This window comes from Larus michahellis, chromosome 1 (assembly GCF_964199755.1).
Source record: "Larus michahellis chromosome 1, bLarMic1.1, whole genome shotgun sequence".
In the NCBI taxonomy this organism is placed as follows: Eukaryota; Metazoa; Chordata; class Aves; order Charadriiformes; family Laridae; genus Larus; species Larus michahellis.
In genome coordinates this window covers 155,276,143-155,302,525 of record NC_133896.1, presented here as the reverse complement: position 1 = coordinate 155,302,525, position 26,383 = coordinate 155,276,143, and the positions used below count along the sequence as shown (strand labels likewise).

The 26,383-nt window shown below is 43.1% G+C and overlaps 2 protein-coding genes across 11 annotated transcripts in view; both read right to left on the bottom strand.

Moving 5' to 3' along the window:
- Positions 1-1,443, bottom strand: part of RGPD4 (RANBP2 like and GRIP domain containing 4) — a 33,339-nt gene extending 31,896 nt beyond the window's left edge. For all 4 annotated transcript variants that reach the window (XM_074560502.1, XM_074560510.1, XM_074560518.1 and 1 more), the window contains exon 1: positions 1,171-1,443. In XM_074560502.1, the coding sequence (XP_074416603.1) occupies positions 1,171-1,245 (75 nt within the window). In that variant the 5' untranslated portion in view covers positions 1,246-1,443. The remainder of the gene's footprint in view (positions 1-1,170) is intronic.
- Positions 1,444-3,770: 2,327 nt separating this feature from the next.
- LIMS1 (LIM zinc finger domain containing 1) overlaps positions 3,771-26,383 on the bottom strand; it is a 76,318-nt gene continuing 53,705 nt past the window's right edge. For 2 of the 7 annotated variants that reach the window (XM_074560460.1, XM_074560469.1), the window contains exons 2-11: positions 20,756-20,915; positions 14,798-14,864; positions 12,657-12,777; positions 11,769-11,918; positions 10,409-10,559; positions 9,506-9,598; positions 8,049-8,097; positions 6,128-6,203; positions 5,680-5,871; positions 5,163-5,291 (exon numbers count right to left, since the gene is read on the bottom strand). In XM_074560460.1, coding sequence (XP_074416561.1) covers positions 5,724-5,871; positions 6,128-6,203; positions 8,049-8,097; positions 9,506-9,598; positions 10,409-10,559; positions 11,769-11,918; positions 12,657-12,777; positions 14,798-14,864; positions 20,756-20,915 — 1,015 coding nt within the window. In that variant the 3' untranslated portion in view covers positions 5,163-5,291; positions 5,680-5,723. Of the gene's footprint in view, positions 5,292-5,679; positions 5,872-6,127; positions 6,204-8,048; positions 8,098-9,505; positions 9,599-10,408; positions 10,560-11,768; positions 11,919-12,656; positions 12,778-14,797; positions 14,865-20,755; positions 20,916-23,135; positions 23,509-26,383 lie in introns of those variants that run through there. The other 5 variants (XM_074560491.1, XM_074560452.1, XM_074560434.1 and 2 more) reach the window with 4 other exon arrangements.

Sequence of the window (26,383 nt, the reverse complement as noted above, 5' to 3'; positions counted from 1 at the left end):
GTATAGACATCGTCTGGTCTAAAGAGCACCCAAGTCAATTAAAGTCACAGGACAACTTTGTTGCTATTGGAAAACGTACAAATAATGATGATGTACACAGGCCCTGCATAAAAATCCTACTGCATAGTAGTGAACGTGGATGCATTCATGCTATACAACACACTGCTGAATATTCTACCTCTGCAATAAAATCAATTCAGAGCAGCAGAACAGGATCTTTCAGGATTAAATAGCTCCTATGAATTGCAACAGACTGCTTACTGTGACCTGTTTACCATTTTCCAGATATAATGCAAAATAGTAACCAATCATGCAGAGATCCTCATCCTTCTGTCCAGTTAATAAAACACAGCAGGAAAATTATTTTCTCCCAGTTCTCCTTCTCTTAATACTGTTATTTCACAAAGCGGTCACACAGACAAGAATATTAATCATATGGCACATAAAAGAAAACTGAAAGCGTCTCACATGTTCCCTACTTGGGTTCCCTGTATTTTCTAGAAAAGAGAAACTCTGGAAACTTCAGAACTATAGTCTCACAAAACTGAAGAATTGTGTACTTCTACGTTGAGAGTTGGTAGGGTCTTTAAAGCCCAAAACTGAACAATCGTATACTTGTACTTTGAGAGTCGGTGGGCTCTTCAAAAGCTACACTAGGGCTTACCAGGTGTAAAAGGTAGGTGCACAGGTCTGGTAAACCACTCCCCCTGGTCAGGTAAAGCACTTCCAGTAAACGAAACCCCACACCCTTCCTCACAGCAGCTCCCCCCACTTCACTCGACTTAAAGAAACACTGAGTAAATACGGACTCAGGAACACTCCTAGAGACGCTATAACCCCCTTTTCCTCGTCCCGCCGTGGACGAGGAAGGGCCGGGCAGGTTCAGCCCCAGCACGGCAGGGCCCGACAGGGCGCGGGGATCAGCAGCACCCCGCCCCGGCAGAGCAAGGAGCAGCCAGGCCTCCCCCTCCGAAAGCGAGGGAGGACACGACGCTGCCGCCCCACGCCAGCCGCCCCTCAGGCCTAGCGCCACGGGCCGCACCGGGCCAGGCGGCCGCCAGCGGCCATAACATCCCCCCCCTCCCCCGGGACCGGCGCAGGAGGGTGGTGGAAGGCCGTGGAAGGCCCACCGGCAGCCCCTCGCCGGAGCCCGCCACCGGCAGCGCTCACCTCTCTGGGGGAAGGCGCGGCGGCCTGCACGGAGGCGACGTACCGCTCCACCTCGGGCTTCGTGCGCCTCATCATGGCGCCGCGGCGGGGGAAGGGGGGGGCCGCGCCCGGCCTCCCTCCAGGCAGAACGCCTTTCCCCGCCGGTCTTCGCCCGGCGCCTGCAGAGGGGGAGGAGGAAGGAAAGGAAGAAGGGAAGGAGGAAGCGACGGCGTGAGGCGGCGGCGGCCGCGCGTTACGCAAGTTCCCGCGCAACCGTACAAGGCCGCCACCAACGGCCGCGGGGGAGGGCGGGGCCGCGCTCTGCGCGTGCGCCGGGCCCGCGCATGCGCCCCCCCGGGGCGGGGGAGCGGGAGCGCGCAGCCGCCGCGGAGTCAACCTGGGAGGCGGAGGCCGCTCTCCTCCCCTGGCTGAGGGGCCCGGACCGGGCCGGTGGGGTGGGGTTAAGTCCGCTCCTCGTCCCCCCGCCCCGTCCCTGTGAGGCCGTCGGCTGGAGGCAGCCCCAGGTGAGGCGGCTGGGGTTCGGGTACCGGGCTGCCCTCGCTTTGTGTCCCCCTGAATTTTGAGGGGCAGCTGATCATTGCTCCTTTTTTACTCGACCAGCTTCCCTTCGTGCGTGGGCCTTCACCGTGACAGTAAAGCTTCACGTGCGTGGAGCCATGCTTTAGTATTGTCTCACCTAAAACTGTATCTTCTGGCAAACCACAACCATAAATTCAAATTTAATCCACAACCACGGGCCTTATCACTGAAATCCAGGGCTCTAGAAAATGAGTTTCCAAATATTCCAGCAGTTGTGGTGAGCAAACTTTATTTTCCATGTACTCTGAATAGAGTAATTATGCTCTTTATTATGATCCTGAAGCATAACTGGCGACATGGATCAGAAGATAACGAGATCAGCAGCCCTCAAGACAAGAGAAATTTGCAAGTTGCAGCTGTCAGGGTTTGGTGGTGCTGGGCACCAGTGGTGGCCCCACCTGGGTGTAATTCCCAGCTGATAGCCTTGGATTCTCCCTGCTGGAATTGCCCGTCTCATCTCTCCTCTGCCAGTTCAGGCACTTTGGTCAAAATAAGGCCACTGGGCTCTCTCTCTCTGGAGAAGCGTCGTTAAAAATTTATCCCGTTCTCAGTCTGAAGCAACCCATTGACAGCCATACGATTCCTGCTACACCTGAAAAATACTGATGTCACCAAAGCTCTGCCTCTTTCAGTAAAGAATGTCCAGCTATGCAAAATATTTGTAATACTGACAGCCCAGGAAGTGAGCTTCAATACCAGATCTGTAATTGTCCAGGCTGCTTAATGGCTAGCTTGCTCCGTGGCTGTTTTGCAACTGCTTTTAATTAATCCTCTTCATAGCTATGTCCAGGGGTATTATTTCAATGACAGTTCACTCCAAACACAGCTCCCAAGAGAGCAGTGATTTGCGGAACCCACCGCTCGACACAGGACTCCAATAATAAATTCACCATGAGGGTGACTAAACACTGGAACATACTGTCCACAAGGGTCTGTGAAATCTCATTCTGTGGAGATACTCACAGCTTGGCTGAGCAAGACCTTCAGTACTGATCCAACTTTGAATTGAGACCTGCTTTGAGCGGATTGTTGGGCTAGCTGACCTCTAGCGGTCCCTTCCAACCAACATTTTTCCATGATTCATCAGGCTTTGAACCCTCAAGTACCCTCAGATGCTCTCAGAGCTGCATCGCGGGGTCTAAGATACGCTCATGTTCGTGAAACAGAAACTGCTGCCTTGGTGAACTGTAGACAGCGTTCATCATCAGGAACTTTCCCGTTGTTAGGGCCACAGGGCTACCACAGAGTCGAGAGGGGACTGGTAGCTGCACAGCGCAACAGAGGCCACTCTGTTGTGGATGGATGTAACCCCAAGCATGTGGATTGAGCCAAGTCTTGTCATTTGGCCTCAGGGTTAGGGACCCTTCCTGACTCTTCGAGCAGCAAGTGCATACATAGACTGAAGGAAAGGATGTAGAGTCAGTAAAAAACCTAGAACAAGAAGTGTTACAAGAAGGTACAATTTCAAGGAAGCATTGGTGAGTTTGGTCTACGGAATCCATGGCACAGTCCAAAATCCCAACGGTGCTAACACGGTAGTTATGTAAACTTTTTTGTGGGACATTTTAAGCTTTTCTAGTCTTTAACACAGTCAGGACTGCATTCAGTTACTGAACTGTTATGGCATTCAATAACTACGTAGGATAAAATAGTAAAAAAAACCCCTACTTAGCACTAAACTGGAAGTTTAGGGTGACAGTTTCATTACAGTGAAAGGAGGAGAGGAAAAACTGATAGGAAGGTGTACATTTTAAACTCAGACAAGATATTTTCTCTAGGAAAACCTAGCAACTGTGCCAATTCAGACAAAATCCAGAAGAATAAAGCTGTTCTTTACGAAACAACGGTGGTTTCTTTCACGAACCTAAGAACGACAGTGGGATATTTAGGAAAGGTGTATGTCTCCTTTAAATCAGGATAATAAGGAAGTATTTACATACAGTCACAGGTAAAAGCATAAGGAAAAAAGATAGCCCAGTTGCTTTCTTACCCTTCGCAGCACTCATTTAAGAGAGGTGATACAAGGTTTAATACCATAGCCTTTATTGATGACACTGTAAAGCAGACATTTTAAAGCAACTAATTTTTCATAAACAGGAAAGAAAATTTTACTTCCTATGAGGTAATTACATAAAATCCATTTAAGTCACTAATATAAAAAAAATTAAAAAATGTTTGCGTACTTCGTAATGTAGTACCATCAAGAAGCTCTAAGTAGCTGTATTTTCTATAAGAAAGGGACAAATAAAACAGATTTGCATGGTCAGAAGTCAACAGTATAAAACAATTAAATGGATGTTGTAAGGAATTCTGATGATTTGTGAGCTCAATTCTTGAGGATGGTTAAAGAAATAGATCCTAGCAGGATCAAACCTTGTATATTTACACTCATAGGTGTAAAAATAATATTGCCAGTTAATTGAAATACGCATTTTCAGTGTTCTGAAAATTAAGGAAGTCTAGAAGCTAAATTTTAAGCTCAGGTGTTCACATTTGAAATAAAATACTTCTCACATCCTGTATAATTAAGGCAAAGTTACGTTATATTTTGAAAATACCTTGTATATAGTTTCTGCATAAAAAATATGAAATAAAAAATAAAACTATATATATATATTTTTAATGGAACACTGTTATGTATGGTCCAGCAGAATAAGGCACAAAAAGTAAATAGAATGCAAAAGCATATAAAAGTTAATGTGTTATTTTGAGTGGAATATATAGCAAAATTCAAGTAGTTCTGAGTACGCTCATTTCTTGCAATAGGAATATACATTTTATATAGGTATGTCATGCTAGGCCTGATGTACAAAGATTCATCATGTAGGCATAATCTATCAGAAGCAGGTCATTTGCATGGTGACTGTATTTAGAAATCTGATATTTTTCAAACCATCTGAAATAAGGCTCCTTTAACGAGACAACTTGGCCTGAAATCCAAGGGTGAATTTTTCCATGAGGCAAAGTATGTTGGTTTCTTGCCCAAGTCACGTCACTTGGGCAAGTTTTGTGTGCATGCTTAATTTGAAGGTTAATAATTTCATTAATATAAATGACAATACATGCCCCTAAAGTTGGACACATTTGCACAGTTTGTTTTCACAGGTATTCGTTCACAAGCAAATCTTCTGTCTCCGTAAATTTCCGCAGAGATCACTGTGCCGAATGCACCACATGCATCAATTCAACTGCGTTATCAGGGTCAGAAACCTTTCAAGTGAGCTAGTATTTAATTTACTTTGGAAGTATGGTCTGTTTATAAACAAATAAGCATACATGTACACGTATAGAGAGCAGAGAATCTTAAGATTTGATCCCCTTCTGGCATACTCATCATTTGTTGTCTAATCGCAGCCTCAGAACAGCCCCCCTCCCCAAGTAATATATGTAAGATTTTCACAAAGGAAGGGGAGAGCAGATGAAGTCTTTACTTCCTTCCCAAAGTTTCAGCTAGTTTCTTCAGTCTTTTCTTCAGCTCTAAAGGAAACTTCTCATAACACTTTTTGCAGACAGGCTTCATATCAAACTCAACGAATTTATTCCTAAAACGACAAAGCAAAAACCAGACAAAGTTTTAGCAGCAGCGAGAGTGAAAAACATTTTTAAAAGTATCATATTAAACATGCACAGGCAAAAAATTAGAACAGCAATTTATACATACATATGGAGTTACTTTCACAAGGTTATACGTTGTAGACGGTAATTACAATACCCTGTTGAGTGTTACACAGTTTTTACCCAAATGTCGATTTTTATTAACCTTCTCATTCAAAAAGCCTTTCAAACCTAATTGTAGAGCTAAACAGACTAAGCATAAGATAATGGAATAACAAGTTAATATTTCAAGTTGCAGTAGTGTGAAAAATATTTTGGCTTTGATTGCCATAAATTCATGCAAAAACTTAAAAAAAAAGCATCCTTAGCACTGACCAAAGAAGAACGGATCAGAGGTGGTGGTGAGAAGGAAAAAAAGTTTACAAACAGATTGGCTTTTTCTTTTTCTGCTTCTCTTTATCCTTTGCTTCACGTTCCCGTTTGGCAAGTCGTCGCTTAAATTCATCTGGCATTTTCTCATAACAGTGTTTGCAGACAGGTTTTAGATCAATTTCAACAAACTTATCCCTTTAGAGTTAGACACAGAAAAAATAAAGGACAGAAAAGGAGAAGAGTTAAGAAGACTAACTGAAGGAAGACCTGAACAGACAGCTAAAAGAGATGTAAATTAGTAAGTGGAGCAAGAGGAAGAAAGATGCATGTATTTTCTCAGTGCTCCTTGTATGTTTTTCATACTGTAACAGCTGCACGATAGCAATATCTACACTTTGAAGATAACCACTGGTATGTTTTGAAGGCATCACACACTTATTAATAAACTTACTTGAGTGTTAACTTAGTGTTGCAAGTTGAACAAGCGAAACAGTTCACGCACCATGCCTTATTCAGAGCGGACACAACTAGGGCGACAGGAAAAAAGAACCAAACCATTAGCATTACGGAAAAAAAAAAGATTATAAAAATTTTCAGCTCACACGTTCCTGAGGCATGAAGAACAGTCATTTGATTCTTGTATCAAGTATTAAGGACGTAGCAAGAACGTGGCACAGCTAGGAAGGCACACGTGAGCGAAGCATTGCTAAAGCTGTCTCTGAGGTTACATACAACTCTGTGCTCACCAGCAAGACCAGTTTAGCTTATTTCTGCCTCCTGTTGCCTGCTTCCACCTCATCTCATAGCATGCTGACCTCAGGCAACTGTTTTATGAGGCTGGGTGTCCAATGTAATCAGGAGACTTTTTCAGCTGAAAAGCAATCCAGCAAGGAGGTGCTTATGTTTTTCATTCAGTTTCATTTCCCAGCACCCGTTCAGACCTCAGTGCCATCAACAGTAGCACCTGCCTGGCCAAAAAAAAAATAACCTGACGCCAACAGTCAGGACCCTGCTGCTAAATCAGCACTACCAAGGTAAAAAAAATTACGGACTTGTGGGATAAATTACTTGATCAAGACAAAGTTGGATATATTTTTATTTTTTGCTTTGGAGAGAAAGTAACTATTTTCTCTGTGTTCTGTATCTCAGTCCATTTTCTGTTGTTCCTCTCTTTCAATGTACCTTTCCACTTTTCCCTGCCAAAATTTGCTTCTCAATCTAAGTTAGAAGACGCAGGACAATGGTTTTCTCGTAAAATACAGCATTTTCTCAACAACAAACAGAACCAGAGCATTGTCACGCAGACCTTTTTTTCCTCCACGATGGGGCGAGCACATCCACGGAAGCATAGTTATTCCACTGCTTGCCAAAATAATACTAGTCAGACTAAAGTCTTTGCTCCCAAGCAACCTCTGTCATAGTCATAGACACCTTCCTGAAAAACTGCTGCCACAGATGTTTGTTTCACCAGAGAGAGAACAATACCGGACACCCATCATTTGTGACAACAGTGGCAAATTTGTGTGCAGAAATGAAAGAGAAAATGTAAAATAATTGAAGATGTACTTTGAAAATAAAGAAATTACTGCATTACACCACATTCTCTTCAGTTCAGAGACCGAAACACACAATATGCGTGTCAGATTATGGGGTGTAACATTAGAAACATACAGAAATGTAGTTATCAGATATGGCTGAAGATCCGGTTCTGTTCATTCTAGAAGGACTTTAATGAAAAGGAGGACACCGTTTCCTCCAAGGCGTTCTGGATTGTTGTTCTGCAGGTATAGTCCAGTCCAGAAAATGTGGGGAAAGCACATCTCTGGAATGTATGTCCCACCCTATATTTACATGACTGTAAACTACCTTATGTCTCTTTTTACATGCTACAGGTTTCCTCCCACTTCGCTAATGGCTTTCGCTTACGTGAGGCTAACACTGGTATTATAGTATTTAGTTCAGGCAGGGGTAAAAAGGCACATAATATGTTATTTCAGGTAGAATAATTTGCTTTTTGGCATTTTATCATAGCTGGTTGTCCAAAAAAAACCCTTCAAAATACCTTCCCCCCAAAAATTAAAATCCCAAACTTAAGACACTTGCATCTGGTTCTGCCTTTACAGGACACATCTTTCCAAACACCATCGTTTCTGGTTTTTGTAGTCACTGGGTGGTCTTCCACACCACCATGAAACACTATTTGGTCTCTGACCAATCAGCTCTAAACTAATTTCTGATCAAGAGAATGGCTGGTTTTGTTTTAATGAGAACAATCACGGATTCAACAGGGAGCTGCTTTCCCCTTACTTCCACTTTTAAAGAGAACTTCCATCAGAAAGGAACATTAAGCGAACAGCTAGAAAAGTGCTTACCATCTCCTTCAATCACACGGTTGCAATGGAAACAAACATCACCGAATAGCTGAAGAGGAAAGAGAAGTAATGAATTTTTAATGTAATGATTTTATCGAGGGTACCTTCTCAAACTAACAGAATAACTATATTTCAGCTGATGAGCACAATAGCAGTAAAATAAAGAGAATGCTGGCAAGTCTGGTTTGGTTTCCCAAGTACGTTTTGCATCACCTCAGCACAAAAAGTCTTTACAATATTAAAGATGAAAACATTTGTTTACCTCTGTTTGCTCCTCTGTAAAAATGATTTTGTTTTGTTTTAACATTTCTCTAATCCTGAACATTTGAAATACAGCAGTCAGTGTCACATACTCATCATTACTAATCAGCCAATTTAACATTTGGACTTACATGCACGGCTAGAACAACATACTGCTGTTTCTGGAAAAGACTGTAAATTAATTTTTATTTTAAAAACCCAGAAATTGAAGCCAAAAAATAATCATTCTATTTCTAGGCTTAACATTGGCCCTCAATGTAACAATTAAGAAGTTCCCAAAATTTAATGTATTTTTTCTAACTGTAGCAGTTAACCTAGTAAAAGACATCCACTCTACATACAGCTCTTGTCTGGTATATGTACTTGCTCCATGACGGCTGCAACACTATTACTGCTAATGTCATGGCATTTACCGTCTACAAGTATGCCAGCAACATTTCAATCATCTGCCCTGCATCACCGACAAATTCAGAATCCACCTGTAATTAGCAGATGCCTTACAACTCCCAGAAGTAACCCATAGTCTTGTATTTATACAAGCGAAGAGGTGGACATGACACAACGCAGATGGCTTCCAAATAAAAAGGTCTATACGTCGTGGTGCTGGACTACACAATCAAGGGAGTGTGGAGAGAAATGGTATCATGGTATATAACTCCTATAGAAATGCAAGTGGTCACTAGGTGGTGTCCTCTGACAAATGTAGTCTTCGCAGTCTTCAGCAACCTAATGAAGGAGCTGGGTGATGCAGTGTATGTTAACACACAGTCAGCTTAGAGAAGCCGCTGTAGGGAAAACCACACAACTCACTAGGGCCTTGTCTTAAACCGCAGCTACCGAGTGGCAGATCTTCTTTAGCTTCTTGGGGAAGACTGGGTGTCGTTAGCTGCTCTGATCTCACAGACATGTAAAAGCTCATAACAGCTCTCCTTAAGTACAACTAACCTTGAAGAACAACTCCATACTGATTGTCTTGGCTAGCCTTTGTGAAATACCTGCAGTTTTCTTTCTCAATACCAGGGAGGTGTAGAGAGAAACCTGTATAAATTAACTGCAACAGAACATCTAGTGATTGGCATTACACCCACAGGTGCCCAGAAGAGAACAGAGAATGTCCATGGTTTTCCATCTCTATCTAATAAAACCAATTCACAAGTTTACCAATTAACACCATTTTTAAAAATATGCAACCTTACCTGATTGTAGTGGGTTTCACAATATGCCAAGCCTTTTCTCTCGTAATGACGATGACCCAGGAATGGCTTTTCACATTTTGCACACACAAAATGCTACAAAGAAAATGACATACATTTTGATTATTTGGAAGTAATGGTATTTTTTCTGGAAAGCAAACCAATCAAGACAAGTACTGAACATGACTGAAGTCTACTGAGCTGACTGTGTCATCTTGAAAATGAAAATTAAAACTTTGTTCATTTTAGACCACAGAAATAATGCTCCTTTTAATGTATTCAACATTTCAACCCAAAAGTTACCAAAAAAAAAAAGTCAAGTAAAGGGATGTTATCAATGAACAAAATGAAGAGATTTTAAATAATTTGCACCAACATTACAGTCTCGTGAAGAATGTGTTTGTGGGAGGAGATTTTCAAAACAACAAAAGGAATAGACTGTTTATCTTCCTAATGTAAATGGAAGATGTGGAACTAAATCCTGTACATGGCCTTGAAATACAGACTCTCACATAAAGTGCTTTAGAGATGTTTACGTGACAGGTGACCGTGGAAGACATAAGGGTATTACAATGCACAGTAACATTATGGTTGCCACAGAATTTACCGCCTTTCCACATGTACTGCTTTGCACTCTGAAATTTTCTTTTGTAAGGACCTCACAGAGCTTCCTTTGATTACTGGTTTTAGTTTCACAGTCAAGGCTCTCTGTAAGGTAGGAAATAACGCCTATTTCACAGCGGAAGACCAGCCACAGGAAGGCTGAAGATGGGATTAGGAGAAGGCATTTACTAACCACTGCTGCGTACTTTGCTAATCCTTTCATTGAAATTGATCAGCAAAATCCCAGATAAGTATGTTAATGTTTACATTTGTAAAAGACAATATATATCATCTGATGTTTACCTCCACGTGCCATTGTTTGCCCATAGCATTCACCACACGGCCTTCAATTGGTCTCCTACATGCCCCACAGATGGGGACCCCCATTTTGTCGTGGCAGGGTAAGCAGTATAATTCTCCCTTCAACTCACGAGCATCAGCAGTAAGCTCCTTCCTGTTCAAAAGTTAATGAATTGAGAGCATGAATAAAGGCACTGAACGATGTCAACTCTTGAGAGTTTCTGAAAAGAAAAAAAATAATTTTTAGCATTTGTTTTAGAAATTGTATTTGTACTACAGTAATGCAGCAGCAAATATGACATAGCTGAACATAGTTCAAGACTGATCAAGTCCACAGTAAACCAAGAACAGGCTGCTAAGCGAGATGCACTAAGTCTCTGAAAACAGCTGCTGAGCTATCGCCATTCTGCGTTCTGGTTACGTAGCACAAATGCGTGCATGTGCAAGCTGTAGACTGTTTGGTTTATATTCTGGCCCTCATCACCAGTTTATTTTAGATTTGCATAACTGTAACTGAAAGTAAAACATAGTCCTCTACATCTAGCTACATTTTCCCTGTTGTATCAAACTTCAGAGAAAGAAAACTACAGAGCCACATAAGCTAGTTATGTTTATTCATTACCAATTGCAGAATCTCATACACTGTACTTTTTAGTAATTTGCATGGTTAGAATACTGAGAACAGCTAAACTTTAAACGTGACTGTACTCACTAATGCTCTCAACTGCTTGCCACTGACACACCTCCACGTTGTTATTCAAATCAGCCTTTGCTATGGCGCTGAAATGATAGCTTCCTTTGCACCAGAAATAAACAACAAATAATTTGTGCTATATCCTACAATACCCCCTGATCTCTGCATCAGTGCAGGATGTAGAAATGTGCAGCTTCATGCACTGCAGTTGCAGAAGCTGATAAAATGAGGTGGGAAGAAGCTTCTAAGAAAAAGAGGCCTTAGAAGGAGAGAACAAAGTTTGCATGCCACTCAGCTAAAAAGAAATAATATAGGCAAGATGGTAACGGAAGCAGCCAAAGAGGACCACTTTTCTTCCTCTCAGAGCAGAATAACATGCTCTCATTTCGCTGCTACAGAAACTGTTATCTGTGTCTGTATTTTGTATTTTGTAAGGTACTACCTTGTCCTGCAGAGTCCAACTTTCTTTACTCCCTGACAGGTCACCTGTTGTTTGAACTAAAGGCCCAACCCCACCATCCCAAAAGCAGTCACACACATTTGGCCGCAAGGCACCCAAACCCCACCCCTCTTGCTGGCTGTACAGGACAGGTTTTCACTTTAAGATGCAAACCGAGGAAGCAAATAAACACAGCATTTTCCTGTTTTCTTTTGCAGAACTCATGTTACCCGCAGTTTGCACAGTTGAAATGATCAGGGTGATAAGGATCATTTTTGAATATGAGAGGCTGTTCGTCAATAATGGCATGGCACTTCTGGCAAATGTACTTTCCCAGGCCTCTGGCTTTTTCCCTGTTGTGGCAAGGACGGCAGAGATGTCTGAAACGGGACAAAAAAGAGAGGTAAGTCCTGGTACCACGTATGACAGTACAAAATATAAACAAAAAATCTATTAGAATCTCATTTCAATCAGCCCTTTTTGGAGGGAAAACAGTCTTTAAAACAATTTCCTTGTTAAGCAAACCAAGTTCAGGAGAGCAAGGGCTATCGTTTTATTTTCTTTCACCTCAGGGACAGATTTTCTTCAGCTCATTTGAGTTTAAGACGTGTTGAAACACATAAAACAATGTTTATGATAGATTCTCATACCTGAATGTTTTACTTTCAAAATCTTAAAAATCACAGCTGGTAAAAATATCCTACTCTGTGAAGTGTCCCACTGAACTTAAAGCAATTATTAATATTGGAATTGTTAATATTGGAAACCCAAGTTGGAAAAAGAAAGTAAAAACTGGTACTAAAAAAAATAAAGACAATGCTTCTTTATCTGAATGCTTTCTCTCTTATTATGTATCACAACGGCCCCAAAATGTTACCAGGTAGAGAACATGTTTGCAAGAAATCTGGTGTTGAAGTAGGTAGACTGTTAATATTTTAAGTGTATATTTTAAGATACCCGTTCTTAGTTTTGCGATGCACTACTAGACCTATTCCCCACAAAAGATGCTTCAGTTGCTCCACCTCAGCTGGAAAGCTTCAGGAACCAAAACCTCTCAGTCCCCCCCTCTTAGTTCATTTTATTTATGATCAGTAACAGAAGGAAGGGTGAAGACTTACCTGCCAGCGTTCTTGACAAATCCAATGTCAGCCAATACTTGTTGGCAGATATCACAGCAGAAGCACTCTGGATGCCAGCTATTGTTCATAGCTTTAATAACACGACCAATAATGAACTCACCTGTAAGAAACACAACACCAGGATGTAAAAAAACCATGCTAGACAAAGTTAAAAGCAACCCACAACCAAATTGTTACAATGCCATCATCCTCTTCCTCCCCCCCAAATCTGGTAGGATACACTGCTTTCAGTATCCCAGTTCTGGTTCTACACTCTGAAATTTGGGTTTGTTTGTTTTTTTCCTACAGGTCAGAAGAAAATGTCCTTGCTGATGGAGGACCTTCTGTTCTTTACATACAAGCCCTTCTACACACACACACTCCACCTTCTCTTTGCAATCATCCTTTTTTGGTCCCTTGCCTGTTTTTACTTATCTGTTCTCAAGCTGTTAAGAAATATATGGAGTTCTTTATATAACATGGCTTTCTTGTGTCCTAATCATCTTTCTCCTTCTTTTATTTTAGAAGACAACAGTTTTAACTTGGCAAGCACATAGTACTGGTTTCTACTCCACTAGGACCAAGCCTTGAAGGGGCTCTATACTCAAAGCACAACAGAACTGATCTTGGGTGGCTGTGGACGTCCTGCAGAAAAAAACCCACGGAGTCAAAATGCAAAGCTGCAGTGAAGCTGCAGAACAGCCAATCCAACATATGCGAATTATGGCTTACCACAAGGAGTCCTGTCCTGTGAGACATTAAAAAAATAGTGTGAGAACTACTGTTTTGCATGTACTGCACAGGCAGTGGAGCCATGTCCACCACACGTGTGATTTAGTTCTCTATGCGGACGTTGCAGGCAAGGCCCTTGAGATGTGCAAAAACTCTGCCTGAAATGTGTTGGGAGCTCAGCTTCCCAGTGCTGTGGGAAGCCGAGTCCTGATTTTGGAGAACGTACAACTCAAACAGCTGCCAAAGGCCAGCAATTGGGCAGGTAACCGATGCAGATGATGACATCCAGCATGCAACCCTCTGGTGCTCCCATGAAGTTGTAGCTTTTCAAGAACAAAACCCAATGGACTACAGAAATGTCAGGAATGCTGGAGGCCTCATCGCTAACAACAGCCCCGCCTATTTTGGCTGTGCTTACTAAATCCAAGCAGTGGCAAAGCCCAGCTCTGCACAGGACCTTGAGGAGGTTTTAAGGGAGCTGGCGCTGAGGAGCCAGGGCAGGAGCAGTGGGAGCCGTGCCAGCTGGGCAGGAGAAATCCTGGAGATAGGCAGCATAGCTCCCCAGAAATCACCACGGACCCTTTTCTTCCTCTTCCCCAGCTTGTTCACATCCGCAGCTTTAAATTCAAAGGTCCATAACATCTGCTTCCCCCTCCCTTGGTGTTCACCCCCTCCCTCCACTTGGGAAAGCCTCACTGAGGTAAGTGAAAGCCGTAGCACCTTGCCAAGGCACCACAGAAACACAAGAGCTTCCAGACCAGTTTAAGCAATAGTCAAGTAATGACTTCCTAGCCCTGCCTGAGCACAATGTGTCACACACAGGAGGAAGAAAACCCGTGCAAATGATTACAGTGCAGCAGATATGCAAGCATTTACATCAACAGTGGCAAATAAAATGCAGCCCTCAGTGTTACATAGGGTTGATATTGTAGGGTTGACATCACACGTTGAAGCCTTAAAGGTATTTACTTCAAAAATACAAAAGGGGACCAGCTGGCTCATAAGTTGATTATAACACTAGATGATAAAGACTGTCACCGTTTCTGTGGAGTAGGACAGCATGGGTGGGTTACAATAGTCAAAGCAGATGACAAAGACTTTTTGCAGGGTTTCAGCTGCAGGAGCACATGTATGTAGATGTATATAACCAGGAGTCATGGATCACTGGATCAACAGCTAAACTACTCACTCAAATAATGCAAACTATTTTTTTTTTTAAATCCCATCATTTATGAACTTTAGGGAGAGCAACTCCCCACATTCTCTGAAGTCTAGTTCATTCTGGAAATTCAGATACTCTGCCACACAGGGCCACCTCTCAGAGAAGGTACACAAGGGTTACACATCTTCCCTAGTGATGTTCCCTTTTGGGATCAGTGTGAAGTGTTTCACCTTGATGTAAAACTTACCACATTGATGGCAGCAAGGGGCAAAAAGCATTTGAAAATCATGTTCGCAGTACTTCCTCCCTTCAAACTGCAAATGGAAAAAAATTTGAGCGTTAGACGGATGAGGAGCATGCCCTTAACATAAATCCTGTAATATACCAGTTTGTTTCCAGATGCAATTAGGCAGCAAAACATGAGGGGCTGCACAAAAAACCAGACCACGTGCTAGGCATTAAATCCTTAATTCAGCTACTAGTTAGCATGTAGCGTTAATAGCACACCATTCCTCTAATGCCACTGAGAGTGTAAGGCATTTTTTTATCACCCATTTACATCACAAGAGACGCCTGAATTTTTACAGACTGCTGACACTCTGATGCAACCGAGCAAATTCTGGGCAGGAAATTAGCTTACAAAAACCTTTCCTGGGGGGAAGCATTTTCTCTGAACCCATTTGATCTCTTCCCCACTCTACATTTCCTGCAGGAATGGCCCAGCATGTTGGAGGAAGCAAGTACGGGGGAGGAAGAACACCCAGGGACAGAAATCTTTGCAATTTATGGAGCAATACAGCCAAAACATGAAGGGAAATAAGACTTTTCTTTCATTATGCTTATTTCATAGAATTATAAAATCATTTAGGTTGGAAAAGACCCTTAAGCTCATCGAGTCCAGATTTTAAGGATCAAAGTTCACTACACTGACCAGATGAAACAGGGAACCAATCTTATGGGATTTGGATCTGAATTTTCTCACAGCTTAAAGAAGTTCAGCTGCAGTTCAAGCTCACATAGAAAAAAACCCATATGGCAACAAAAAAAGTACTACAGCACTGCATTAGCAACTTAGCTGGAGAATATGTAAAAACATGTAGGCAAGTACATCCTGAAATGAAGAGAAATGTTTAGATACCTTCAGGCACATCATTACTAGACACACATGCCAACTAGCATGTCAAAACCAGACAGACAATATTAGGTATGCTATGGGATGTTTGGATTTGAATGTCTCAGTTTAAAACACTGGAAAAAGGGGGATAGCAGGAAGCCCCACTCCTTTCTTTTTACTGGGTCTAACACAAAACAAAGCAGATAGCATAAAATAACTACCCACAAATAAAGTTTTGGTGCACAGACAGAAAATACAGCAATGTCCTTCAAGATAGCCTGCTTTATACTATGAAATTCCAAGGATCGAACACAATATAAACATAGTAATTAGTTGTGCAATATACAGAGCCACTGGCAGGGATGGGAATCTAATGAAACACTCTAGAAGTCACTGGATACTTGAGATCAGAAAATTTAATTCCTGTGCCCAACCTGAATTGCACCTACTAGGAACAGAAAGACCTGTGCTTGATATAGACTCTTCCAGAAGTCTCTGCTAGCAATTTATCAAGTGTTTTTCCAGTGTAATACTCTAAAACAGACAACTTTCTAAACTGGAGAATTATCTATTTAATTATTTATTTATTACAGAGGGCTATTACTTTCTCAAAGTGTAATGGAAATTACTGGTTCATTGAGAATTGTGCTTGCTTCCTGCTGGATAAAATCCTTTTTAAACTGAAAAAAATCCAAAAGCTTCCTGTTTTGTGTAAACAGGTGGTCCAATGGGAGATACTTGGGTTTGCTTGGGTTTCAGAGTGACCACATGTTGATTGGGGCAGACCAAACAGGTTTTCTTCCCCTCTGGTTTGCATCAGGCAGGTTGGTTGCCTTTCAGTCTCAGTCTTGTTTATATTGTCAGTGTTCTCGGCTCATTTGTGCTGCCTTTTGTGGATGACCCAGCAGCTCATCCGTCAAAAAAGCCTTGAGCTTCTATAACAAATCCCACAGCACATACTTTAAAAGCAAGGTCATTTGACTGTTGTATGCTGTAGGTCCATGAGTTAAATGCATAGAATATTTCACCACAACATAACCTGTAGACAATCTCCATGGTTTTAGCTAACCTACTGGAAAGACACGCTCAAAAACTGAGTCTTTAAAGACTCCTCCTCTAAGGCAGTTTCTGGTAAAGCTCATTTTAAGAAAACACTCCAGGTGCAACTGGAATAGAAACAAATCTGACAAGCGCATTGCAGCTGCACCTTCCTTTAATCTTCCTATAGGTTATTACAAGCATCTTAGAAAAAACCCAAAACTAAAAGAAACTCCATCTCATTCAGGAGACAAAAGTCACGTGCCATTCCATTTATTTCATTTTATGATATATTGATAATAACAACAACAACAATAATAGCGATACGGATTCTCCAATTATAGCTCTTATGAGTACTCCATAAGGATTTTGCTGTATTTCTTCTATTGTGGGATGCACATCTCTAGGCTCTTCCATCTCCCCCACCCCAGCACAGCGCAGACAGAGCAGGTTGGGCTTCTTCCAAATACACCCAGCAAGAGGCTCTTAACAGCTGGATGAGGGGTAGGAGTCATCTCTCTTAACCTCCCCTGTCTGAAGGTGAGGTGCCTGCAGCCCGCAGTGGGAGAGAGAGGCAACCTCTAGTAGGGAGGAGCCACTCTTGGACCCAAGAGTGCCGTGGGTTGGAGGAAATGCCCGCTGCCTGATTACAGTGGGGCCAACCTGTCCCTCTGGGCCCGCTGCTGCCAAAGCTCTCCATTTAAGCCAGCTGTTCTGCTGTTATTAGTACAGGACTGTGTGCTGCTACCTGTTGTAAGACTGCAACAGCAGGTCTAGGGGATAGACGGCTTCCAGGTGATGGAGTAAAAGAAGACCAGAATTGCCATCACTTCACATCTGATAGCAAGGCATGGTGAGTTCAGAGACTCTGCTGGCATGTGCTTGTGCTAACTGCTATTTAGGCTGAGTGCGTAAGAAAACGTGCTAAATTCACGATACCGGGCAAACTGGAACACAAATAAACCCTAGCAGGTCCCATGCAACATGAGGCACACAGCACTTGCTTACACCCTTATGCAACAAGGCCAACACTGGCTGGTTACGAATCTGTATTACCATTTCTAACACAGGCTTATGAGGACACCTCCAAAATTCCTGCTATGGTGTGCAAACCCCCAGCTGCGGATGAGCGCTGCTCCAGTATGGCGCTGCTTGTGCCTGCAAGCAGCTTGGCTCCGATGCCAGACCACGGGGACCTGTGCTGATGGGGGTCCCTGCAAGCAGCCTGGAGACACATCCCGTGCTGCAGGAGACCTGCATTGGGATTTCTTCCTGAGTAGCCTGACCAGTTCAGCCCCTACCCATGGAACAGAGCGTGAAAGCTTATCACAGCAGTGTTTGACAGCAAATGTTGATAAGCAGTTTAATGACTAACTGGGGGAATTCGGCAAGGCTTGCGATAGGCGGAGGAAGAACATTTGACTCCTTGATTGCTAAGAGCTGGAAATCATTTCCAACAAGCACTAGCTTAGCTAAACCAGACACAGAATAAACACAAAGTCATGCTGACCGACCAACAATGCCTGTGTTTACCCATGGGGAACCTGCTCAGAAAAACATTTTACCTGGCCACACCTCCAAACACATCCATCTTCTCAAAGAGTGTGTTAAGCCAGTCAGAGGAAGATATCCTTTCTGACAGTCTTTTCCAGTCACTTTTTCTTGACAGTGATACAGACCATCTCAAGTCCTCAAGTCCTGAGCCCATCCTCTACCTGCTTAGGGCTGTCCCTCTCCCCTAAACGCTGACACCCAGTATATTCCCAACGCTCATGCCAAGGTGCCGAATGAAAGAAGAGCAAGCTGTGCCCTTGTCACCCTTTCTCCCTGAGCAGCACCACCAGGAAACATGCTGGGGTTTCCACTGCAATCATCTCACTGACCACTTCAGTGCTAAGCGAGAGCCATTCTGGCAGCATGGGATGTGCGTGGACACCCTAAAGGGCACAGAGGAGAATGCCCTGTTGCAGATTTCCTAGCTGAAAGCCCCAAAGGCATGAGGGCTGGGACAGCACGGATATCCACTGACCTCTCCACTCTCTAGAAGATGCCTGGGACAGGCCAGTATAGATGGGGGAGGAAGGCTGGGTAAGATTTATGAGCCATCACCTGAAGGCTGTCAGAGGGCTTAAATAGACCAAAAAGTACCTCTCCAACATCAGCAGACAGACTTGCTGGTGCAGAGAGAAACTGAAAGATCTTGTGGTGGACATTACAAAGCATAGAGGCAGAAGGGTGATATGAATTCAAGCCACACACAAGTCTTTACGTATTTATTTAATCCTCATCACATTATTTTACCTCTGTAACAGCTGTGGCAAAGTTGTCTATTCTTAACTGAAACTTTCCACTTTCTATGTAACATTTCTCAAGAACAAAGCACCTACCCAGCCTGAAAAAAAAACACCCTAGCAACATTAACCAAAACCATGTTGAGCACACAAGGCTATTTTCATTCCCAGGACAATCACTTCTGACTTACTGTCTTTAATAGGGAGCATCACTTTGCAGTAAGAGGGTGCTCAAAGACCATTATGAATGTGAATGTTAACAAGGTAGCAGTAGGAAACAAAATGCCTACGTCCAATATATCTACACACCACCAGTCCCCTGACAAGGACATTCAGATATGGCCATCATGAGCAACAGAGACATTGTAATATTCCTGGATTAGGTGCAAAAATAAGACTTTATTTCCATTGTGGTCCTCCTCCATCCTCTAGAAGATACAGGCTGCCTAGAGCAGGATTTCTCAAACTTTTATCTCAAACAAAGGATCATTCAACTTTCTGAAAGACGTCTCTGGATTGTCCCACTGTTTTTTGAGTCAGAAGAAGGCTGAATAAAGTACTCATTATGTAGAGAAAATATATTTTATTGTTTTAAGACAATTTTATTAACACAGTTACAAATATTTTAGTTCTACAACATTTATATCACTTTATGTTTGCCTCGGGTCTTAACATGTCAGGACTCCTCACCATGCCTGCCAGCAGGCAGCAGCGCAGTATATACTAACAATTGTAACGTAATGTATAAGTATCTAGAGGGTGTTTTGTTTTGTTGTCTTTTTAATTGCTACTGCCTTGCAGCTCACCTTTTGATGTCTTATGGAACACTAGTGGCTCATTTACCACAATTTGTGCAACACTATCCCTACAGCATTGAAAAGCCTTTTGATCCTCAAACAAGGTGAGAGAAAGCAAACTTCAGGAATCCCCTTTGCCAGTCTCTTTTCCAATCCACACTCCTCGCTCAGCCTCTCCTCGTCAACGTGGTCCTTTAAAATTAGAAATACTACCGTGGAAGACAAACTGTTGTGCTCTTGCCACAAGGATGGCACGCTATATGTGAGAGCACAGCATTGTGCTTTTAACACACCGCTTACTTTCCTTTTCAGACCACAGTATGACATAAATCCTGTAAGTACGTTGCAGTATGAGCTACTTGAGCAGGACCTTATCTCTCAGACAATAATTCCCTGTCTCACATCATCTACCCTTCCTTATACCAGTCACTTCATATTTTATGAGCTACTATAAAGTCTTCACTATAGTTACTTTGTGTTTGAGATAGCTGAGGGGTTTGGGCTGTCTGCACACCCCAAGCTCAGCATGCTGACTTACAGGTCATCTCTACGAGCAACTTTTCACATGCCATACTGGCCTTACTCAACACATCAATAAACCTCCTACGGACCGCAGGATGCTGGGGTTTCCTTCTATATAACTGTTCTTTAAGAAGTATGCTTTCTCTGTACTGCTGGTCGATTGTCTGCACAGATTTCAGAGCAAGAAGTCTGCATCGAGAGAGAAATCTCCAGCAGTTCTTTGCTCTAATAACACGAGGCTATACATTTAAATAAGGTTATACACACTGATCTCCTCCAAACTGGCATAGAAACATTTCTTCTTTTTTCACCCTCTATTGGGTATATCGTTTCAGATACCCATTCTTACCACAGAACTTTCTAAGCTACCGATCTGCCTGTAGTTGCTTCTTCTATGAGAAGGACAGCACAAGGCAAAGGCTCGGAGTGAGATGGGGGCTTACCTCGTAGAAGAGCCCTTCGGGGAACTGCTGAAAGCACTGGGCGCAGACAAAGCACTGCTCGTGGTACAGCTCACCATTGCTGTTGACGATTTTCTCAGCAGGGGCAAAGCCACCTCTGCAGCGCTCACAGATGGCATTTGCAAGTGCGTTTGCCATGTTGCTGTTGTAAAAAAAAAAAAAGAAAGAAAATTATCCCAAATAGACAACACTACTGCTTGTGGGTCTCTTTTTTTTTCCCAAAGCCGACTGCATCAGCCTAACAGTAAGCCACCCAACACAAGTTTTTCAATGGACTTAATGACCTGTGGTATCCCCTCAGAAACAAAACCGCCATTTCCCCCTGCTTCCAAACTCTTTACAAACAAAAACCCCACAACACACTCTAATAACTATTAGTTCAAAAACACAAACAGAAATGTCATTGCTACAGATACATTTACAGGCTTTTTATGATAAGAAAAGGCAGGCAATTCAAAGAAGTACTATAACAATGATGAAATACATTAGAATTACATAAAATAGGGGCAAATGTTAACAACAATTGAGGACTGGCATCACATGGGAAAACATAAATGGTAATTTCAAAATAATTCCTAATTCTAAAATACATATAACAGTATTGGTTCAAAAGCTCTAAATAAGCAATGTGGAAGAGTGTATGGTATCTAATCTGGCAGATAGTACTGAAAAGCAGAGCAGGTAAACAATTAACAATTATTCCTTATATAAGCTTCACATGGCTTGAAGTAATTTTACAAATGGGATTTTTGGTTGGTTTGTTAGGGTTCATCTCAGGGAGGTCAGCTCACAGCGTGCCAGTGTTGGTCCAGGGCCAAGGGGGAGGGTGGGAACGCTCTGGCTGCCCCACCGTGACCCACATGCAGGCCAAGACAAGCTGGCGACCCCATGCCAGGAATGCAAAAATTACTCAAATTGCAACCTTGGTTGCTTCTCAAAGGCTCGTGACCATAAAATGACAGCGCAGTAGCTGCAAAATATCAGAGGAGTTAGCTACTTCACTAGGATCATGTCTACATCTGCAACAGACAGTACAGCCATGTTTCAGTTAATGAAAGCTCCCGTGACAGAAAAGGGCTCACTTGATTTTTCCTTTGCAAGCATTTCCTTACTCGTATCTAAACTCTCAAAGCTATGCCTTTCAGGATCACCTCTATGCCCTGCTGCAGAGAGCAAATACGGGGCAATAGCCTAGTTTCATTACAATCTGACCACAGCTGACAAAACCACTGACTCAAATGTCTATCTGGAAGCTTATTAAACAACTGACATTATTTTAAACACATGTGCACACACGCACACATTTCGATACAGAAAAGAGCCATCATGCAGAGCCCTCAGTCCTCTGCAAGATGCCAAGCCCTTCCCACCAAGGGGTAAGGCCTCTTGGCTCCCACCAGGCTGAACAGGAACTGAATTCCTTCCTTGCACAGCATCCAAGGGAGCAAGCAAACACCTAGCATGTGGTTAAAAAGGAATGCACTTTATCTATTTCTTACACTGTCTCACAGAAGAGCCCTACGCAAGGTCACATTTGACCAGTTATTATTAGCTGGGTTTTTTTTCCTCTCTCTCTCTCGAGATCTCTGCAGAAGAGGAAAACAGTAACTGCTATCCCATTATGTCTATCCCATACTATTCCAACAGACAAGCCTACAGACAAACTGCAGTGAATATATATATAAACTGTGATTAAGTATAAAGCTCGCTGATGGTCTCAATGCATTGTGTATGTTTTCTGTGGGGGGGAAAAAAAACCCTCAGACACTTCACCCATCCTCCTTATCAATCTAAGTGAAGAACAGTTACAACAAAATCTTGAATCTTTCATCATCACTTCAACAGTTCTCGAGCACTAAGGGTGTTAAAATTAAAATTAATGATGTTAAGTGCTGTCAGACACTAAGTGTCATCCAAGCAAAAAAACATGAAACAAAGTGCAAAAACAAATGAAATCATAAAGCTTTCCTCTTTAGTATGCAAAAGTACTTCACTTCGATCTGAAACACATCATATATGCAAAAACAGCAATGTACATAATGCTTCTGCATTAGTGAAGCAGTTTATCCATTTGCCCAAAACAACAAGCAAACAGCCTAAACTCGGAGAGACTTGATGAATTCCAACCCTGTTTCAACTGGTGATGAAAATTTCTGACGCAATTAATGATGAAGTTTAAAGCAACAGCTCAAATTTTAGCTGCCGATTACAACTGGCAAAGTATCAAGCCAAACAGTGGCAAAGGCTGCATTAGAGAATGGCTTGCACAGCCTGCCCAGTGCTCAGATAATAAAATAAACATGTACATTATGCCAATACTGCCACTGTAGTTACACCCCGAAGCCGAATAGAACGAACTTACAATTTTGCATAAAAGTCACAAAACTCTTTGTAGAGTTTTATGTCACTGTGCCTACGTTGCAATTTTGACACCGGTTTCTCGCCTTCATTTCCTGCGGAGTTGTGGGCATCAGGAACGACCTTGTGCGCAACCTCTTCATCCTCTGGGATGGGGTAAGGGTGAGCTCTGCGCTGGAAGTCCATTTCTCTCTAATTGCTTTCCCGGGTGGATATATTCTACACTTATACTGCAAAGAAACTGTAGGCAAAGACTGCAAAACAATATGCTGGACTTCCCCTTGTTCCCAGCAAAGCGATTTACTTTCACAGCTCTGTGTCATGCAGCCGGAGCTACCCAGTGCCCTGCTAGAGCTTCAAGTTAAAAGTTCAGCGTCGGGGCGGTGAGCCCGTCACGCTGTGATTTACTGATGCTGGCTGCGAGCGGAGGAGCACATTCCCCTGCCAGGCCCTCATGCAAACTCGGATGCTAGAAAGGGGCTTCACTGACGGCTGCTGACAGAAGCCGCCCAGGAGAGCTGTGGTGTGAGGTACCTATGTGAGCAAACGAGTCCACCACCAAACTTGTCCACAGCTACTTTCTGCTGAGGGGGGACGGAGGTGGATTCCAACAATATTTTATTGTGGGAAACCAGCAGTGGAAAGGATGAAGAGAAGACTTCCATCATTAGGTAAATATTGCTTTAATGCTACAGTGTATTAATTACATTGTAAAAATGGCCTTTAATGTTCCACTTGTGCCTTATAAGTCAAATGTGCTGAATTTATCTATAGGCATCTTCTTGTCAGCACTTCAGAGAAGGGGTAGGTACAGACGGATAGTTTGGTTTCTGTTGTGCTTCACAGGCCATTAACTGAACTGCCAGGTACGCTATAATAGGCAGTATACGAAGGAGGAAAAACAAAGCTTGATTTCCAGCAATGTGTTGAGTTTAGAACAATTATCTAATGTAAGAACACTTACTGAAGTAATTTACTGGGGATATTAGGGAACTGAGAGAGAAAGACCAGGAAGAAAGAATAAAATTAATCATTCTCTCACCACAAAATGCCTTCCTAATGTTGCAATTATTTCATGGTTATATTCTATTTAAAAAGCCTGTTGTGCACCACTTACTGGGGAAGGCAGGGTCGATTAGCTGCAGATCTGCAGCTAATAATTACACTCCTGCAAGCTCTCCCTGCTGGAAGTGCAGCACTTGCAGCAGACAAGGGCTACTCAGCTTCCAGCAACTCGTAACTGCAGACGAAGCAGGGTGTTGGGAAGCTGTCCCCAGCAACTATCTCTTGCGTTGAACTGAGTCAGCCTTGGTAGCAATTGACTGAACTGCAAAACCACATGAACTCTGCGCTCATGACACGCGGCGTCTTGGTATCTGAAGAATCTGCTACTCTGTGAGGGAGCATGAGAAGGCAGAGGAGGACAGGAAGACGATGACTGGAGGGAACAAGCAGAGAAATTAGGACCAGAAAATGACAAAGGATATGACAGAAAGACCAGTCAAGGCTACTTCTTAATATGCCTTCGCCTTCCTAGGACCTACTGCAGAGGGTCTGGTTTGTGCCAGTTTTGGGCCAAATCTCTCATTACAAGTTGAGATCGCTTGCTCGGTAGGCGTACAGCAGCACACACGTCACTCTCCGCACAGGCCTGGGCTCGCACGTCTTCCCACAGCCTGGCCAACACAGCACTGCATGTCTGCTGCTGCACAGCAAAACCAAACCGGCCAAATCTCTGGGATGGGTTTGGTCAGGTTTCCTTCACCGCCCCCTCAGCAGGAAGCAACCTCTGGGCAAGCTATTCCCCTGCACCACAGGACATCATGGTAGGTGGGACCCAGGCAGCATGACCCTGTTAATTTACCTGTCCGTAGGTGTCATTATCCATCTTCCACCAGAGCTACCGGGAGTCACAAGCTGTAACAGGCTAAGGAGGCTGCACCCTCACCACTGACACGGCTTGGCTGGAGCTCAAGACCTATTTTTACCTGTCACAGAGCAAGCTCTACATCAAGCAATTCTCATGTTGTAGCCCTAGGCCATGATGGCTCTTGCCAGAGCACCATTGCAGGAAACAGCACTAGAAGAAAAGGTTTCTGCATCTGCTGGAGCACCAGTGATGAAACTAAGTGCTGTTTGCTAACGGAGATGCAGGCATGGTGCTGCCGGCTCCTCCTTCTCCATCCTTCTTCTCAACATCTCCTGCACAGGTCAATGCTGGGCTTCTGTGGGTATGGAAAACTCCAGGGAGACTGACTGCAACAGACTAACCATACTGATTCATCCAGGACTAATACAGGTGCACCAAGCCACTGAGACAAGAAACAGCAAGCCAGTCTGCCTCTTCCCCTTAACACTGATGTCTCCTCAGTTGTTTTCTTGTATTTTGTCCCAGACCACAGGCAATTCTCCTGGGAGGCTGCTGCTGCAAATCAGAGCGCCCTTAAGTGTTTCTTTCTCCCAGTGGACTACTTCAGTCCTTGCAGTAACCCTGAAATCCAGAGGCTACCAAGGTGGCTGGAAACCATCTCTGCTGCCTTGTGTCTTCTGTGGTCAACAGAAAAATATCCACCCAGGTGCTTGTTTTACTGGCTTGCTACTGTGCAGTCTTTTGCATGGCTGTAACAAAGCAAGTAGTACAGCAAGTCAGTGGAATAAGATGTCCATCCAAAAGGCCTTTTTAATCTTCCTAACTTTTTTGAAGAAGCAGTCCTACAAAGTAATAGGGCTCCGTATGTGCAATAAGTAGAAGCTGCCTGGTTCACGAGGCCTATTGCCATTGCTGCTGGTGGCATTACTCCCAATTTGTTTTCCATTAAGCAAGAAAGGAGCTTGTCAGGGGTTTAAAAAGGGCCTTTCTGCTACTGAAGCAAAACATAGTGTCCACTGTGAAGGTTTGGTAGTCCACAAATCCAGAGCAGCTGGCTATCTTTCTCTTTTCTGTCATTTTGCTGGAGGCGTGCTGCCAAGATCTGAAATATGCTGTTAAAAATACATGGCATTTTCATTAGGGAATTCTAGGTTACTCCGAGGTGAAGCTGTCCACAAGGAGCAAGAAGCATGTAGGGAGCTGTTGATTTGCAGCAGCAGCTTCCCAAGGGCATTCCCTGGGACTGAGGACAAAAACCTACCAGCCTGCTGTTAAGGAAGCAGTGATAAGGAGAAGAGAAAAGGGAGAGTTGAGTATTTAACTGGAAAAGGTATGTAGGAAGGAAGAAGACAGAGAGGCTCCTCCAGGCACACTGAGGGTCT